The sequence below is a fragment of the Schistosoma haematobium genome, chromosome 5 (genome assembly GCF_000699445.3).
Source record: "Schistosoma haematobium chromosome 5, whole genome shotgun sequence".
Classification (NCBI taxonomy): Eukaryota; Metazoa; Platyhelminthes; class Trematoda; order Strigeidida; family Schistosomatidae; genus Schistosoma; species Schistosoma haematobium.
Genome location: NC_067200.1, coordinates 5,994,636 through 6,015,353, shown reverse-complemented (window position 1 = coordinate 6,015,353; position 20,718 = coordinate 5,994,636). Strand labels below are relative to the sequence as shown.

Sequence of the window (20,718 nt, the reverse complement as noted above, 5' to 3'; positions counted from 1 at the left end):
TATAGTCTAGGCGATTCCACTGAGAGTTCACTGTCTTGGCTGCTTATTTTTTTTGTTTTTGCTTATATTTTATTCTTAGTCGTAAGCTGGGTAGTTTAGAACTAAATCTGCGTATGACATTGGTCTAGTATCGTGACGTACTATCTGGATTATCGATCGAGTTAGTGACCAGTCTAATTTCTAGTATACAAGTCTAATGATCCTATATCAAATCACCTCATTGACAAAAAAGGTCGTTTCTTCATTCTAGAAAAATATAACAACCGATATCCAGAAAGAAAGAAAAACTATCATTTATTGTCAAATGTATGCATATATTTGCCTATCGAATTTATATATTCATCAACGGTACAGTAGTACACATGAACATATGTACAAATATAAACGAAAAAACGAGAACAACAAATAGGTTTAGTACAAAGATAAGGAATGAAAGAAACAACTACCAATACAAGCCTATTAAATATAGCGAAATTCGAATTAATCACCCTGGCGCCCCTAACACACAGATACATAAATACCAAGTTAATTGTAATCACATCATGTAGACGTAGGAAGCGTGAATTATCACCATGTTGATAAAGCAAAGAAAATGGATTATGCTAATAATGTACGTTTCTCAAATATGAAGAAAATGTTATACATTACACCATTTTAAGTCAAAGTTTGTTCTCTTTTTTTTGGAGAAAGAATACTACAATGACAACAATTATTGTTAAACGTTTCGACCAGTTTGATATTGAATAGTTGAACGGAATTTAAACAAATTATTTATGAAAACCATAGCCTTTTGCTCGTTCGCTTCATTTTCTCCATGCTCCAATAGTAGACTGCTATCAATTGTATTACCATTATTATTAGAATACGATTTCATCATAAAATCCATCGCTTGTTTTTCATCGTAACCGCATGTCATCAAAGCGTTGGTTATATCAATACTGTTTATACTTGTATATTCATTTTTCAATGTTTCCCAATTCGTGTCAATCGTATCAAAATCTAAACAATAAGAATTGGAGACAGTAGTTTTGGTCAATTCTGGATTGGCAATTGCGTCAACCTGTATGTAATTGATTTTCAGAATAGAAAAAACACAATATTGATTATTACATAACGTGGATATTCAAAGACAAGATTAATGATTGGAACTATAATTTATGAACGACTTTCAAGCGACGCTAAAGTGACGTAGAAAACGTCCACCAACGTACTAGGGCTAATTGAGTGTTATAAACCTGTGTGAAGAATAAGGATTATGACTTACAGTTAATGGTTAGGGTTAGGAATTAGACTTAGAGGTTTCATCAAGAACTGAATTCAACTAAAATGCCAAAACGCTACTTAGCCAAATGGATGGAAATGAATTTCGCGCCAAAATACAAAACCTGTTATCATTAATGTGATTGATACGTTCATAAATTATAGTCTCGCCGATTCATAAGTTTCACAATATACGACCTGATTAAAATCGATTGTTGGATTTTTATGAGAAATTAACAGAAACACGAGATTTTATGGATAATTTTGATGAAGGAACTATGACTATTCAGATTATCTTGAATGTACAATAAATGTTATTATATTTAGCCACTTTTTGATCATTTTTTGTTGTTGCTTCATTTAGTATATGAATCTGAATATCACAGTGTAACTGTTATTTATTTGAACACATAAATATTAGTACAAAGAGGCCCCGAATACATATGCACCATACAAGTCACTTTGTCTGTGTGTGGGCTATGATACTGCCCGGGTGCCCAAAACGGAGCAGGTGGTTTACTTAGGGAGCCAGATCTGAAGCCTTCGACCTAAAGGTCTGATCCACACAGCAGTGGAACAACGTCAGGAGATGCAGTCCCGTGGTGACCGGTGACCATGATCCTGGAGACCATGTGCACTATTAGTTTGAATTCAGAGTTTTTCAACTCCCCTAGGTGGATCCACTGACCCGGTTAAAGCGTCGGACATTCGATTTTCGTCCTCTCGATTTCGTCAATAACACCGGTGGCGCGAGAAGGCAATGAGTACAACTTCCCTGACAGTGGCTGTATACCTGTGGCCATGTGAGAGCATTTGCAGGGGGAGAGTTGACTTTTCTCACCCTCGTCCGTATCAGTGCATTTAGGGAAAAGTCTCGCTTCATCTACTTCAATTTAAACGACCGATAACTTACTATTAGAGGTCATAGCCAATCACACTAATGCGTACTTATTAATAATAAATAAATTAGTATATAATGACATTACATTTGTAAAATCTATTGTTTTTTTTTCTCTCTTGATCATGGAAATCTATTCAACAGTATTGAAATTAATGTATACAATAAACAACTCATAACCTACACACGCAACACAAATATACTTGGAAAATAGATAAAACACTCAACATGAAGTGTAACAATAGTAATAACAATAATAATAATGGATCATCTGATCAATTCTAAAAATGAAATGAATTGAAAGGTCAGCTAGAAAAGAAAAAAACACTGATCGATAATGACCATGTTACGGTTTAAAGTGAAACATGGTAATCATTTAACAAGAGAAAGTAATAATAATGACAGCGAAATCCGACTCAAAGCCTAAACTTGGTGCTACTATGTAGTGAGAGCAATCGTGTTAGCTAATATGAATGGTCAGTGGAGATTGGACTAATCCATTTCACTCCTGTAAATCGGACTAATCAGGTTCAAATCTCGGGGTTTACTAAAACCTTACAGGCTGTCTGATATGGATGCTTATGTATCAGAATTAAATGAGTTTCGGCTTGTAAAGTTTATGAGTGTAGATATATGCAAAGGGTACGAGCATCTGTTACCGCAAGAAATGGTAAGCTGATAAAAATGTCTCCCATATGTCTAATAAAATCAGAGGCCTAATTATTCAGGTCGAATAGATAATCAAAAATATGGTAGCTAATAAAAGAAGAGATGACCGTAAACCCTCCCTGAAAGTGCTTATGATTACATGTCTGTCATTCAGTTCAAGGGCGAAAGTCTTTGTACCAGTGGTATGCATGTAATGAGTAAGTGATAGTCAGTTGAAGCGAATACATTCAAATGAAGTGGTAACCATCTACACTTCCAGGTGGGTAAATATAAGTATGTGTATGCTAAAGGATGCATGGGTGAAAACTTGTTACCAGTATGCGCATAGACCATACTTGCCCCTGGTGCGCTGACCGTATGTCAAGACCCGGGGTATCGGCTTCTCCACAAAATTATTTATTTCTTTGATCACATAGATATTGGTACAAGGAGGCACCAAATACATATGTGCCACATAAATATTATTTGATATGTGTGAGTGATGTGATACTGCCCGGGTGCCCAAACCGAAGCAGGTCTCCATAAGATTACATTCACACGGTAAATTTGTGAGCCTTGAGAAACGGGAACTGTCCCCAGTCGGCTTCAACGGATAACGTTTGATCAAATTTAACCAGACTGGAACACCGTATATTAAAAAACACGAAATTCAGTGAATGGATCTTTTTCCAACGAATTCATTATCAAGCTGCATAATCGTATGTACATATGAAAATTTTAATTGTAAGTTTTAATCCCTTGAGGATATATGAACAAGAAATAGTCATAACGACGTAACTTTTTGGTGAAGTTTTGTCCTCTGAAGTGGATGGTTTAGCCGTGGATCTTTCATCGTTCTTCTGAACGACATCATCAGCGCAAACGTCAGGCAGAAGTGATGACGTAAGAGAACGTTTGTAGTGCTGGATTAAATAACGTACAAAGGAAGTACCTCTTGTCTTTATCATGGCCTTAAACCATTATTATCATTATTCTATTTCATATTTGAAACTATGCCCATCTCTTTTTAGTCATTTTTCATATTCTCATGATCTTAATTATAATTTATTTCTGATATCACTTCATTTCGTCTAACCCTTCTACTACCTTTGATTATTGTAACAAAACATTTGTCCAATCTGAAAAAGTTAGAACAATGAAAGCTCCAGTACGTAAGTTAACAAACGAGTTTCGGTAATAACCGGGAATAAAACTATATGACCTCGAATCATTACTATTGGTGATGCCTGGAGAATAAAGATGAAGTCATAGGAGAAGTGCTGATGGTAGAGACGGAAGAAATACTAAGAAGTGATGAAAGGATTTAATTGAGAACCATGAGATGTATTAGTTTTACAGCCAACATTTTCTGACCTGCCCTTCTTCATTGTGAAAAGGCAGTATTGATGCGAAAGATAGTTGTCTGAGGGGAAACACCTATCCTGCTATCATGCTCCCCGTATCGCACAATCGACAACATGAATTAACCTTCGGACATCGAACTGTTGCTTCAATTCCTATCGTCCTCAAAATGACCTAGATGAACTTGTATCTGTCGCAAGTTAGTTCGTAAGATGATAGCTATTGAAATATACATGGCACCAAGCCTCGTATATAACTGTCGACTTTGTTCGCGTTAGTGAATAGCGGGATAAGTCAGACACGATGATGAATTTTGAATACGTTTATTTCATACGCTCGTTGATCTAGACAGACAGTCAGGGAAACGAAGAGAAGAGAATAAAACGGATAATTTCGTTGGAAAAATGGTAAACGAAGCGATGCGCAGCAGAGAAGACGAGTGAGCAAACTCAATATGACCAAGCGTATCTCAATATTTATAGTCAAACCAAAGATAATTTACAAACACATAATGAACAGAGTGAGCAATTGACACACCTGCGATCATACAGAAAACATTCAGGGTTAAGAAGCGAATAATCAACAAGGTCAAAATGTGGCATGAAAAGATTGAATAATTTGGCCCATCCAGAAGCCAGAATAACCTGTTAGCTTGTTATAGTACCAGACACTACAGAACAAATGTTACAGTCGACATAGATCAATTGGGTCATTATAATATGTAAGCCTAATCATTATACATCAGGGCAGAAGCAGCTACAATCTAGATCTCGATATAGAGTAATGTTTAAAAAAATTAAAGGAGAAGAGGTGATTAATTTCAAAACAACGAATAAGTACACGAAGCTTCATTGATCGAAGCTCTATATACAAGCAAAAACTGTACTGGACAGTTATTCTATTTCACAAATTGAATGAGTTTGTAAGATGTGGATTATTGGATCTCAGATTCAAAGATTTCAACTGACCTGCTAAATATGCTCTAAATTTGATTAAGTCTGGGGTTGTTTCAGTAAGCTGTACAATCATTGATCAATAATAAACCATGATTATAAATAGTTTTCTAATGCCGCTCATGAATCTCAGTGATGTTTTTTTTTTAAGATTAGTATCCCAGCGTTCCACAAAATTAAGTTTGGAACTTTTTATGAATGATTTATCAATACCCTCATTTTTAAATAAATGAGTCAAATGGTATTTCAACTGACTGCATATGCAGTTAGTTATAATCAGTGTAGATAGAATTAAGGCGGAAAAAAAGAAAGAATATTACATTTGAAAATCGAGAGTAAGATAAAGAGTGAATGTAGCTGAACTAGGCGAGACTATAATTTATGGACGTATCAATCAGATTGATGATAACAGGTCTTGTATTTTGGAGCGAAATTCATTCACTTATTTGTCTGAATAGCGTTTTGGCATTTTAGCTGATGTCAGTACGTCTAATTCCTAACCCTAACCATCAATTGTAAATCATAATCCTTATTCTTCCCACAGGTTTATAACACTCATTTAGCTCTAGTAAGTAAGTAAACATTCTTAAGGTTACTTTAGCTTCGTTTAAAGGTCGTCCATAAATTAAAATCTCACCAGTGGCCTAAATTAACCTCTCATCAATACAATGTTTACTTACCTGTACAAATAAAGAACGTTGTTTTTTAACATCCAAATATTCTGTTAAGAAGAAATTCAATAAACTTTCTTGAGTAATAGTTGACAAAATTTTCACCTAAATAAATAAAAATATACGGTATAATATTACTATCTTCTTTACTGTTATCATAAGGCAATTACACTATAGAGGTTTGCGCAGACAGTTAAGTTTTATGGTTTAAATCATAGACTTATGATCTTTTTCAAACAATTACTGAAAACCAAGAAGCACTGGACAACTGATTCATCCTAGTATAAAACGACTCCGGAGTTTGAATCCATGATACCAACATGAGTCGTAAAAACGACCTTCAGATTTTGCGGTGAGCGCTTGACAATCAGACTACGTGACCTGATGTTTCTGGGTTCATTTCCGACAGAGTCGTGGATTGGTGCACTTGGAGAGTCATGTGCTAGGACTGCGCTTTTTTCACGTTCTTCATGGCTTATTATAGTTAGTTAAGACCGGCCTATAATGTAAACGATGAAACTACTGTTCATTTTGTCTTACCGATCTTTTCCCATTTTATTATTTACTTGTAAATCAGTTACTAAGTGTAATATCCTTTGTATGTGTGTGTGTGTGACAGGCGGGAGGGGAGAGGAAAAAGATCTTTCAATAAATACTTTTTATATACGACAATAATCTTTTATTTAACCACTACATGCAACTTAATTGCTCTAGAAATATGATTGTATAAATTGATCAAATAAAAACCGGGGAACACTGAATTTCTCAACAATCTGCAAGCACAATCCTAACTCAAGATAGAACTCAAGACTGCCAGGTGTTTGAAGCGAGAGCTTAATCCGCAGATCATCAGTGAGTCAATCAGTCAGCTACAATGTAGGACCAGTGAGTCGACATCCAATATTCGACATTTTTAACTTTATTCGATTCATGATATTCTACGATCACCATTGACTGCTATGGATGACTTCATTGGTAAAAACCTTCTCACTATAAGCCCAGAGATTACCATTAGTGGTTATTAGACATAAGAGTGTTATATCAAGACAAAAAATAACGGAAAGGTAACTTCCAAGACTGATTTATGGACTATTATTATACATATTCTTGTTGTATAATTATTAGGTAACTAGATTATAATAATATATAAATGCTCTTTTGAACATAAGCTTTCGGTTGACTTATTAACTACTGTTACATAACTTACTATTCTTAATTTCTTGCCCGTCTATCACATACAGTCTCTCTTATTTACAGTCACTTTTGGATGTTATTTTTCATTTTACGATGTGATGTGGTCTTTTATGTCTGTATATAAACTAAATCTATTTGAAATATAAATATATTAGAAGTTGGTTGCTGACTTTCGAACTGAAGACTGGGCATAGAGAGGAGTCAGTGAGTAGTGGACTAATAGAGACCTAGCTACCGGATCAAAGTTACTAGTGCCAGTTGAACGTGTAACTAAACAAGTTAGAAACACTAAATCACAGAAGTCGTGATTCCGATTGATACCATTGTCATGTAGTTTTAATCAGAGGTTGAAAGACATAATAGTATGTGTTATATCATAACGAAGAATAAATGGATGGTAACTGCTAGGAATTATTTATGGACTATTATTACATATATTTTTATTAGAAAACTACTAAGTATCTAGATTATACGTGTATTCATATTCCTTTTATTATAAACTTTCATTTGATTTGTTGACTATTATTATACGATTTAATATCCTTATGTTTTCTTAATTTATTAGTTACAGTATCTCGCGCTCACAGCCACTTTTGGCTTGATTCTGTATATTTGTTATTTTCTATTTTACAGAATGATGCGGTCTGGTTTACTTGTGTATAAACTGCATATTTCTGAAATACATAATTCATTCAGTGTAAGCTGAGATTGTATTCTGGACTCAAGCGAACAGGACTAGTCAAGAAGTTACTATACAGAGGACCAATTATCACTCAATGTTGATTCAAGGTTGATCGTGCTGGTTAAAGTGTCATGGGTTTAGCACAAGGGGGCAAGGTCGTGTAAGTTAGTGTTCTGATTGCCGAACTTGTCATATGATAAATAACAGGGCAAAAGTCATAACAGTATGATGGCTTTTTTTATGAATACAAGAGGATTGTAGTGTTTGATATTTGAATGAACTTGTTTAAATGCAAATACCCAGTTGAACATTGGGTTCAAATAGTTATGATATTTAGTTTGACTGTGATAATGAGTGAAAATTTCATAGAGAAAAGGTTTGAACACGTCTTACTGACAACAAATATCAAAACAAAGATTAAAATCAATATTCATTCATAATTTACAATTTTTATTTGGATCTCACCATCTGACAGGTAAATAATGATATATATAACAATATATATAGATCACTTGGCAATCAGTGTCCGTAGGTACGGTGTGTGCTTTGCGCCTTCGAAGTGCAAAGTACTTCTACAAGACTGGAAGGATTCTAATCCTGTACTCACCCTAGATGGTGAGCAGATAGAATTAGTCGAGAAATTCGTGTATCTAGGTCGTTGCATAAGTGTTAGTGGGGGTGTGAGTGATGAGATCAATGCACGTATAGTGAAAGCCAGAGCGACTTATGTTAATCTGGGCCAACTTTGGTGCCTTCGTGATATCAGTCTGGTTGTAAAAGGTCGGATCTACAACGCGTCGGTGAGAGCAGTTTTGCTCTATGTTTGTGGCACTTGGCTTCTCCGAGTTGAGGATGTTAGACGACTCTCTGTGTTCGATCATCGCTGTCTCCGAAGGATTGTTGACATCCGGTGGCAACATCATGTTAGTAATGCAGAGGTTCCGCATCGTGTGTTCGGGCACAGAGACGATAATGCAATCGGTGTCACCATCTTGAAACTTCGACTTCGGTGGCTTGGACATGTTCTCCGAATGTCGTCCCAGAGAATTCCACGTCGTGTATTATTTGCCGACTCTGGGACTGGTTGGAAAAAGTGGAGAGGTGGTCAGTGCATGACATGGTGTCGTGGTATGAAAGAAAGCTGCAAAGGACTGGCTTGTGTTGGTCCTTCACGACTCCCTTGTACCAATATTTACGTGTTCAAATAAATATAAATAATTTAATACAAATCAACCTACACATTCTTCACGATAATTAAAATTCGCTGTACTTTCCATAATTTCATCCCAATTTCTTTCAAATTCTGTCATCATATTGGGATCTTCTAATTGATGCACAGATATCAATGATTCTACCTATAGAAAGTTTTTTTTTTGAACACAACAAGACGTTTACTATGGTAACTGAAGTATAAACTGTGAACAATTTTATAATTCGATTGTTTGTTTATTAAACAAAAAATACACTAATCAATCATAAAGTGAAGGGATAGTTCAGTGATAAATGAGTCCAACTTTTAGCTCATCAAAGTTTCGGTTTCAAACTACCGACACATACACTCTCTTCTAACTATTTCGGTTAAGGCGAATGAATCGTATAACTGATAGTCTTCAATACTCTTAATAGTGTGGTTGAAAGTCGCATATATATTTGTAAAAAGAATTTTTGAAGATTATAAATTCTATTGTTTATGTCACAGATTGACTGTAGCTAGAAAACTATCGAGAGTCGAAAGAGGTAGATATGTGTTTTTGACGTAGAATGGGATTCTTTAGCAGTAGACATCCACAACCCTGACAAAGATCAGACTCATGACCTTTAGGACTTATAGTGAGCTCTCAACCTTAAAACACTTAAGTCGGGATCTAATGGTTAGAAATCCAAACTATGAAATTCCAACTTAATAATCGAAAGGTACAAAATCCACAGGAAAATAAATATAGCAAAACAATTAATCAACCAAAACTAGAACAGTAAAGATCATTGAGAGAAAATGTGGATTGAAAAGAGCAAGAACAAAGATTCTAGCAGAATAGCATGAATAAAATGAATTCATGCTATTCTGCTAGAATCTTTGTTCTTGCTCTTTTCAAAATGATAAAGGGAACTATGTGTATGAAAAATGTGGATTGTCAATTTATGAAGAACTTAAAATGTACAAACGTACGGTATTTTATTCCAGCGACTAAAACTTGAGCGTTATTCGAATATTAATTAAGATCTCTTATTTACGAAAATGATTAACTGAACAAAGTCTATATTGTATAGGTATATCATCGACAAATTAAACGAAAAAGGGAACAGGAAAATCTTATCGTGAACATGGTCATAACTGACTGGTACTATAATCTTGACAAATTCTTTAGACTTTATAGTCGGAATAACAGTGTAGAAATAAAAAAAAAAACAGGAAGAATACAACATTCTACACTTACTGACGTTTTAAACGTTTCCGATGGCATAGCAGCAATAATCCTTGGAGCTATTCGACGCCAGAAAGCAGTCAATCTTCCAGCGACATAATCAATGGAATATTTATTAGCTGGACTATATGCTACTAAACTGATACCTGAATGTAATGTACCACCAGGAGATGATCGCCAATATCGGAGATAAACAGTATATCCTAAAGTTTCTTTAGTACGCAGATAATCAAAAGCCGGTTCAGATAATATAAACTGAAAAATAAATACACAAAAGAAAACAAAAAAGGTTTAGTCGGATAAAAAACGCGCGATTAAATTAGGAGAATTTGGCACATGAAAGGGTTATTTGATAAGAATTTCTGTTTCAATAGTATGCGAAATACAAATTTAAATTGTACTCAACTTTGTATTACATTGTAATTGTGAGGGCTAGTGATAATATTCAGCAGTTCAAGTCTAACTTTTTTAAACTTACGACTAATTAATTAAAACATGAGTGGTTTAAAGATTACAGCCATCAGCGTCAGTAATATGCGGCTCCGGATATTACTTTGACTACTAAGATTTAAACAGTCTGGTAGTATTACGAGTCCTTGCCGATTGTACAAAATGAATGGCTCAAAGCTAAGTACCTGAATAGTTACTCACTAGACTAGATACTGTTAGGAAGAAATAAAATTGTTTAGTCTTATTACTTTTGTTGAATAAACAATATTTTTAACGTGTAATGAAGTTCACAGTAGCGTCTTTCCGATTCATAATTCAGCAATGACCTTTTCTACTGACAAATTCAATGATCTCGCTCTAAATTTGCTGCTTTTGTCGTGTCTCAGAGATATATTTATTGCTATACAAATAAGGTTATTCTATCAAAATGTCGACTTGTTCGAATATTAAACTTTCACAGTTTTCAACTTTTCTCTTTTCAGTTGTATAGCGGATTGTTGTTGAAGTGTTATACATTAATTTCTCCGAATTATCTAGTTTAAGCAAATCCTGTTGGTTTCAACAGAACTGCTAAAAAATTGTAAACCGTAATAAAACATAAGTTACCATGAACTAATATATATAATAGAATGGGGGGGGTGTGGAGAGTGTAGTAATTTTTAATAGTTGGATTCATGAGTCGATTTAACCTAGACCACCGTTGAAAATGTGGACGGCCGTTTCGTCCTAGTATGGGACTACGCAGCATTTTGCATTCACGATTCCTCATGCAGGACACGAAGCAAGGACATTAACACCGTTGGATGCCGGCTCAATGGTCTAGAGGTTATGTATTCACGAGCGAGACCGACGGTTAGTGAACTTCTTGTCCGTAGTGATAACCAACAGTCATTCAAAAATTAGCCGCATAAATTGAGGGGAAAATGAAAAACTAGTGAAATAAATAACAAGTGTGTCTGTGTATGTGTGTATAAAAAGAATTCTACTTACTGCCAATAGTTTATTATAGCATTGTTGTTTAATATCGGATTCACCAAGTAAATGTATTCTAGCTAAACACATATTTACATCGTTTGGATTACAATTCATAACACGTAGATAATATGTACCTGGATCTAAGATTGAGGTATCAATCTAAACAGAGAGTTGGATTATTTTTTTGCAAAAATAAAAGAATACAGCTGTAAGTGTTTTTAGTAAATCAAAAAATTTGGTAAAAGTCATTCGAATAGAAGAATTGAACTATGAGGTGTAAAAAAAACCCTATACGGATGAGTTAGTTATTACTTTGAATTGACGGATACCCCTTTGATTGCTGGATTGAGCCATATAGGTAGGTACAAACTACTTAGTTGGGGTTCATGTGAATATCGTAAATAAGCGTTAGAGATACTAGGTGACATGGTTTAGAATCATTTGCAATGGAATAGGTGGATTCACTCTTTGCCTTCAACTGAATTTTAAGCTTCTTAATTACCTTGGAAATTTTTGATTGTTTATCATATTAACCCATATTTTCTTCGTGAATCATATCTTTGCTATATATTCCTTTCTATTACTATGAATACTGTGACTACGTCCATTTCTCTGGGATTAAACTTGACAATTTCATCTCTATGCCAATGGGGAGTGGAAAAATGAAACGGCGTACACATGTAGCAGGTTCTGTTTCACGTTGGGAAGAGATCTAAAGAAGCTTGAGGATAATGACAAACTACCTGAAATTGGAAATCTATTCGTCTAGTAACATAAATGATTAGATTTTATATCACAGACTAAACCGTAGCATGTTCACCACCACAAGATCTAAAGGTCACAAGTTCGATATTTCGTGTACGTTTATAGCCATACGTTTGCAATGCAGAGGTAATTAAGATCGTGACAACGAAATACAGCTTTATTATGTGCTCATCACTTGTTAATAGCTTGCTTGTAGCCAAAATTATATTTAAATTAAGATGAGATATCTATATTTGGTATTCCGTAAATGTTTATCGGCATAAGTATCGCGTGACAAAATGAACACTCTTCTTCATCAGGATGTACAATAATAACTTATCAAACGCCACAACGTAACTTGGTTTATATCAATCAATTATAAGAACTACGAACATCTGTGAAGTTAAAATTCAAATCAAAGAGAAACACAGTGAAAAGTAGTAGAGATCAAGACGGAAAAGTTGTTTACTACAACCAATCTGAATCAGATTTGACCGAACAAGCTGTGTTTAAGTCAAGACAAATCAATTCTATCAAACTTTTGTACTGATGATGTTATCTAGAAGGACAAGGAGTGTATAACGATCAAACTACTCACTACAGAGAGGACGGTTGTTGATAATGTTCATTCAGAGTTCTGACCAACTGTAAATAAGGCTGAATAAAGCCTATTCAACTAGCACATTGTGGATGAATGATCGATATCATAGCATTTTATTCTCAGTGCTAACAATAACAATAATATTAAGAATTATTAACATTACAAAAACTGAATAATGAGTAATCTTTATGAGCACTGAAAGAGACTTTATATTTTATTGAATATTCTACAAAATAACGCATTGAAGGTGTACCACACTATAATCAAAAAGTGGGAAGGGTAAGGATAATAGTTGTAATGATATCAGATGGGTGTGAGTTCAAGGCGGACAAAACATTTTATTAACTAGTATTCCTACTACTAATGAGTAGCTAAACAAATATTTCCTAGAAAAAATATATGTAAGGTACGAGGAATTATGTTGACTGATTAGGGTTACACGTTGTGATTCTATGAAGATCGTGGATAATGATCGGTTTTAATAATCTGGATGCACCTATCATTATCCAATTTTGATTTGCGCGCTGAGATTTCAACTTAATATCTTTCGCTTTCAAGCTGGCAATATTGAGGCAATCCATTTAGGATTTAATTACGTCACCAACATGGGAACTGATCAATTACAGTTGTTAACATTAACAACATGAAAATACGAAACTCTTATAATTAAGAGTTGGTACAGCTGGGAAACAATAATAATGTGAGTCAAAAGTATGAGGAAAATTGAATTTAATTAGATCAAGTTTACAAGGGAAAAAGAGAGATCCCAAAATACAGCACAGTGGGGACCAACCAAAAGCGAAAGCTATGGAAGAAGTTGAAACCTTCACGTACCACCAGGTAAGCATCAATTATAAACAAGGAGGATCTGGTGCAGATTTAAAGGCACGGATTCACAAAGAAATGGAAGCATTCCTACAACTAATGATCGTCCAAAACTCAAAACAACTGTCAGGTAAAAGCAAAGTCAGAATCTTCAATAGCAACATCAAGACAGTTGCATTGTACGGAGTTAAGACCTGAAGAACTACTAAAATTATCATTAAAAAGGTACGGGTATTCATAAACAGTTGTTTATGGAAGATACTCCATATCCGTTTGCCAGACACTATCACCAATGACCTACTGTAGCAGAGAACAAATCAGTTGCCGGATGAAAACAAACTTAGGAAAATACTGTGAGGGTGGACAGGATACACATTGTAGAAACCAGCAAACTGTATAAAAAAAGTAATCCCTAACTTGAGTTCCTTAAGACAAGAAGGAAAAAGGCAGATCAAAAAAATATTGCTTCGGGAATTGGAGGTATACATCATAAGAATGAATAGGACTTGTCAACAACTGGAAAGGAGAGCCCATGATAGAGTAGATTGGATATTGCTGGTCGGCAGCCTATTCTCCACAGGTCAGTCAGTCAGTCAGCTACAACGTAGGACCAGGCACATATATGCATTGGTCCAGGTTGCCATACCGCATCAGCACAACAAGATGAACACCGGATTCATAGCAGTGGTTAGGTCAAAGGTGGTAATAAATAAGAGGAAGATTGCATATAGAGATATAGTACAAGAAGATATTCTCCACTGCTCTATTCTCCACAAGCAGTAACATGCCTGAGTAAGTAAATTAAGGTTGAAGTTAACTTACCAACTTTCTTGTGGATCTAGGAATAGGTCGAATCTTCTCCACTGTATAATCAAAGAAAGAAATGGCATCCTACAGATAGTTGGATGGTAGGGGTGTGGAGGCCGCGGTGGCAATGATAGAAAACAAAAGAATATATGTAACAACGTGGAAGGTATAACAAGTTAAAAAATAAACATGAAAACTCATATATTATGGTTATTCGTGTCTCCTCATTGATGTCTAAGACTACAATTGATCAATCACTTTTAGACATATTTGAATCCTGTGCAGATTGTCTTGATATTACCAAAAAGTCATAATCATTTTTAAAACAGTGACGAATCGCAGTTAATGGTTGGATCCAGGATGTGCGTTTCGTTCTGCTTGGAACTCATCAGCTGGATTCGCCCACATCCAAGAATTGATTTTAAAGTCTAAATTACCAGGTTCAAGTAACTTATTTGATGATCAAGTATAAATTTATGAATTCAGTCGAAATGACAGGTTTAGAAGGACTGAAATTATGTAGTTTCGTTTTACTCCTATTAATAAAAAGACGGTTCTGGTGACCAAGGAATTCCTTGATAAATTTTTTTCTATTCATATCAACCACTATTAAAATCGTTTTAATTTGATTATCTGTTCCAAAGGTTAATGTTATTTGTTACATAACACAGATTTGTTGCATTAAAAACTTTAATTTCCTAGAATTACTGTCTTTTTTTCCTATTGAAGTATTGTGTGAATTAGTCATTGAGTCCTTTAGATCACGTAGATTGCGCTTGTATTAGGAAATATCTTTTAACTATTTATAATTAGGATTCATCGTAAGGTAGTTGTTCAACAGAGAAGAATCAAACTTTTGATGCGACTTGCGTGTAGTTTCACTATCCAATAGCTCAAACTAGATTAGACGGAGACAGATTTGAACTTGTTAGCGATAACGTAAGAATTGGGATAAATGTTTACCTGTGGACCAAATTTCCACAATTCATTTAGCACAGGTGGGATGAAAATTAAGGCATGTTGTGATACAAGATACAATGTAATAATAATAATATAGTACACGTTAATTGTATGTGACATAAAACTACCAAAAATCAGGTGAGCTACTAGTGATTATGTTGGTTATGTAATGACATAATTTAACTCTGAAACATTTTGTATCTAGATTCAGAGAAAGTCAATTTGTATGGTAACTGAAATAATTTAGAAGTCTGAATTTTGTTGGTACTTTTAGTACAGAGCACTATATGTGTCATAAGTGTACTCTCCAAATCGAGGGGAAAAACACATAAGCAATGAAAGCGTCATCTTTATCAACTTGCTTATAATTTAATTACATATAAAAACGAGGAAATGGTCAACCGTCACAAATTAAACGTCAAATGATTTTTGAAATGTTCTTTTCTTGCATTTCTACAGTTATGAACACATACTGCTCTTAGTATGTGGTTTTGGAAATTGTTGGATTTTACTGAGATTAAGAAGACAATGGAGGATAGTGATGTAATATCTCAGCTTTATTGAGTTTGGACTTGTACACTAATGTATCCCAGCTCAATTATTTAGAGGTTTAGAGTTCGAGTGAGGGGACAACGGTCTACGGTTTGATTCACGGTCGTTTAACTTGAATCGACCAGTGATCTTAACAAAACATACCGTTTTGTTTTGATACAACTGACTGAAATATTTTTCTAATATTAAACGGGTTGTAAGCAAACTACACAAACCAGACAACTAATTTATTTATAACACTTCGTCAATAATCCCACTTACACGGTGGATAGGAAAGAGAAAGAAAGAGATAGAAATCAAGAAAAGACTTGATGATCAATGAATATTAAATTGCAATAAACCAACCAGAAGTAGTAAGCTGAAAACAAGGACAACCAATCGTACACTAGCAAAATTCAGTAGGGAAAATTTACAACTCAATGATCACTGAGTAGTGACCACTGTTATATACGTCAAGTCCTTCTTAGTGCTACCGGAACTCTATTGATCAAGTTGCAATGTGGACACTAGTCTAAGTTACTGACGTTGCGTGCACTATGTTGAGATGTTAAGTAGAGATCTAAGGACCTAGGCTTAGTTCTATCTGACACTCATCAGCAAAATAAACCTGTAATCTTGGGGGAACCGATGCTCCCTGGTGAATTTAGTCTAGTGTCAACCAGCTTCACAGTCACAGATGTAGATACTGAATTTTTTGCGCCTCGACTGACCCTCTTGTAGAACTGAGATATATTTGCAATGAACTGATTGGAAAAACGTAACCTCAGACCTCCTTACACATCAGAACATTATTTGCCAAATGAACTGAAGGAGATAATTTAATGTCTTTTCAAGCATACACATATGTTTTAAGAAGACTCACCTGTCTTGTTATATTACCATAAGCATAAATAGTAATATGTAAAGTGGACAAAAATTGTTGTTTATACGCAGCGACATCAGCAACGGACAAATTTTTCAGTGCACTCAATAAATCTGTAATTAGATAAGCTTCTTTACGAAGAAGATAAAATTGAAGATGACTGTGAAGTAAATAGACGAAACAAACAAAAGGAAATTATTCAAAGAGTAAATATATAAATGATCAGTAAATTAATTAATTAGCAGGATACACAATGAGTACAACGGTGGTTAAGTGTTATGTTATGCGCTCAACTCATTTATATACTGACATACACACTGAATATAATCGAGTTCAACCTAATGTGCAAGTGGGGGGACTAATAATGAATAATAAGGTATAATTTGTAATAGAACGCAGAGATACACACTACATATTTGCATACATATAGATATATACCTATCTCACAGATATATAAGTTAAAAGCATATCTTGTTTATCATCACTCACCTAAAACTTAGTCTCAAGATAGCATGGAGATAGAGGTGCACGCTAATGATAAGGATGTTTATACGTAGTGTGTAGCGGGAAGTGGTGCCGAAGTTGCAACAATTGTGAAGAGTGGAGAGTTTCAGTGCGTCGAAAGCACGGAGTTGGCATAACACTCGGAGATCAATCGAGAAGATAGTTCAGATTGCAGAGCACACCGGAAGATGCAAATGGACGATTGGAGACTATGTTTAGGTATTACGTGAGTACTTTATAACTTTTCGCAATAATATACACTCTTCCTGCCTATTGTCGTGTTTTACAATATGTTTGGATTAGGTCAGCTTATTAATAGGATACTTGGTATGAAAAAAAGGCAGAAGTCTGTATTTCAATCCTACGTTTAATCCATGACGGTCTGAGTATCATGGTGAGTAGAATTAACCCTTAACCCTAGAGTCAGATACATAAACCGGTGATTTATAGGAAATCTAATCTAACCAATAATCAAGGACGATTCAACACGGGAAGTTTGCATCTAACAACATGGCTCAGATCAACCATTAACCATCTTATGGATTGATACCAGGTTTCAAGTTAAATCGTCATAGCTTTCTTATACCAACCTACTATTCTATCCCGGACAGAACTGTACTCCCTGAAAATATTCTTGAATGACAAAGAAAAAGAATTTGGGGGTCAGGATCAACGTAATAGTATTCACAACCTCAATCAATGACCCATTTCCAATCGCATTTCTCACAGACCATGGTGCTATGAGACAGTATATGATCAGCCTGGACTACCACCTCCACCTTACTTTCTAGAAAGATTTCCACTTTTAATCATATGAAACGAGAAGGGTGAATCAATTAGAAATATGATCACCAGTATAAATCACTTAATACATTACATGACGTTATAGGTAGTTATCGTACGGTAATTAACTTGACTGTCGATTGCCCTCAAACATCATTATCATCATCATTCACCATAACATCGAAACCGTTTGAAAAAAATAGTGTTCATTGGTTTGTTACACTATTTCACTTACGTATTGAGTACATTTGGTTTAAGTGCTTCATTATAATAAATTTGAAGTACAGCATCACGATATGATTCGAAATATTCTTTAGATAAATCTTGTGTTTGATCCAATATATGATCAAGTATAGTTGAATAAAAACACTATTTTTAAAAGTATTTTGAGAACAAAAAACCAAACAAATAAATAAACAGAGAAAAGTATAATTGAACACTGAGTACATTCCAATTCAGCCCAAAATAATAAACAAATAAACTGTTTTATAATAGTTGCTTATCACTTAAATAATTTAAAGGCAAACAGAAGAAATCGAATGCAAATTTGTTGGTATGAGTCATTCAGTCAGTCAGTCAGTAACAACATAGAACTTCGTAAGCACGTACATCAGTTAGAGTTGCCACACCACATTAGCACAGAGATGCAGTCGTCGATTCAAATACCGTAGTAGTAGAGGTAATAAGAGTATAAGCAGTAATCGGGAAGATTAGGGTTTGGATATTTTATTTAAAGAGTATAATACAGTGAAATATATTTGAGAGGAGAAAAAAAAGAGACAAGGAGGAATAAGGAGATCAAAATTTGGGAGAACACAAAGAGTGTATGCACCTGCGCCATTGCAAACGATTTTGAGCCATGTCATTCAGGGTCTCTAACCATCGGTTGTTAAATAACTAAACTATTCATATTCCTCTTATTATAAACTTTATTTTGACCTATGAACCATTATTATACGTTTTGCCATTCTTGAATTATGTCCTGTCTATTAGTCACTGCCTCCCACATTCACAGCCACATTTGACCAGATTTTGTACAAATGTTATTTTCTATTTTATGGTCTGTTTGATTAATATATAAACCGAGTATTTTAAAACACATGATTCATATTGCAGAGGCTCGGATTGATGTTCTAGACTTAACTGGCTGAGCTAGACAGGAAACGAGATCAATAAGGACTCGAAACTGCTCGTATGGGCTTACGCGTCATTGATCTGATCGATAAGTCACTGCTCTTAAATTGGCGGTATCGTTACGTTATAAATTAACAGGGCACACAGATCACAAGTTATAACAGTGGTAACCACCGTCTATGATGTATAGCTTTATGAACAATTATAGTATATATCGGGTATATGTGAAAGTAACTATGAGTCAGGTGACCTAAAGTATCGTTAGAGGTTCGAGGTTGGTTGACACATTCCAGTTGGACGGTAAAACTTCACCTTCAGAGTACGAGTGTGTTGGTTTTAGTCTTAACGCTTTTAAAACCCACCTCCCTGGTATGGTAGATTGAGTCATCAAATATATACAAGTACAATCACATTGTCAAGCTGGCAGCTACAGTCGGGGAAACTGAATGTTAGATCTAACGATTAGACTATGAATTCATCCAAAAATTTTCTGTTATCACTCAGGAATATGCATGCATGCATTTATATTAATCCATCTTGTCGATAAGACATATTATTAAGGCTTTTTATTAAAAATACACAATGAAATCAATTTACTGATTACATATAGTACAAAGCTGATGTAATTTACGAAGTAAAAATATAGATAATGTTAGATGTTTACAAAAGAACAACATTACTCTCATTATACCATCAAAATACAGATCTCGGTTGGGATATCATTCTAAATAATTAGGTATCAATGCCAAGGTTGGATTTGATAGTTTCATATACATTGAGCAGTGAATATATCACAAAAAACATATTGTATTTATTATCATTGTAAATAAGGTTATAACAGTATGATCTAGTATGGAACGTCATATCAGTGTGTACCCACGATTCATCCAGAGGTGTCAATTAGAACCTTCAAATTTCGTGATGAAGGGTTGTTGTCCAACGATTCCTAGGTTTTTAAATCTACCTCAACCGAGATCAATCTGTGGTGAAAAATAAATCGATTTCCAAAAAACAACATTTTCAACCAAATAATGAAAATAATAATAAAACTTACAAACAATTTTTCACTAAAACCGCTAACACAAATACGCAAGCCATTATCACGAAACGCTACATCTTGTCTACGAAACATAAAAAAGAAAATATATTGCTTCTTTCATACATATATACATACATTTAAAACAATGAGATAATATGCAGTATTTCAAAGAAGCATCTACATTTATTCATGAACAATATCAGCTGGAATAGTTCAGTGTTAACATTAAAAACTGTGACATGAGTTCGATTCAGACTAACGGTAGGTGTAAGAAAGCATCCATTTGACGAAGAACCCTAAATACGACTTATCGACGACCGATGACAACTCATATGGCAGCCAAATGAAATAGGCTTTCTTGCCGATTATCGACAACTGTCTAACAGTAGTG

General features: G+C 34.7%; 1 protein-coding gene across 1 annotated transcript in view; it reads right to left on the bottom strand.

The window, feature by feature from the left end:
* Positions 1–293: 293 nt before the first annotated feature.
* NRD1 (Nrd1 complex RNA-binding subunit) overlaps positions 294–20,718 on the bottom strand; it is a 63,762-nt gene continuing 43,337 nt past the window's right edge. The window contains exons 19-27 of the mRNA XM_051219522.1: positions 20,343–20,409; positions 18,390–18,523; positions 16,868–17,027; positions 14,509–14,577; positions 11,532–11,675; positions 10,104–10,346; positions 8,907–9,023; positions 5,802–5,897; positions 294–1,060 (exon numbers count right to left, since the gene is read on the bottom strand). Of these exons, the coding sequence (XP_051064760.1) occupies positions 716–1,060; positions 5,802–5,897; positions 8,907–9,023; positions 10,104–10,346; positions 11,532–11,675; positions 14,509–14,577; positions 16,868–17,027; positions 18,390–18,523; positions 20,343–20,409 (1,375 nt within the window). The 3' untranslated portion in view covers positions 294–715. The remainder of the gene's footprint in view (positions 1,061–5,801; positions 5,898–8,906; positions 9,024–10,103; positions 10,347–11,531; positions 11,676–14,508; positions 14,578–16,867; positions 17,028–18,389; positions 18,524–20,342; positions 20,410–20,718) is intronic.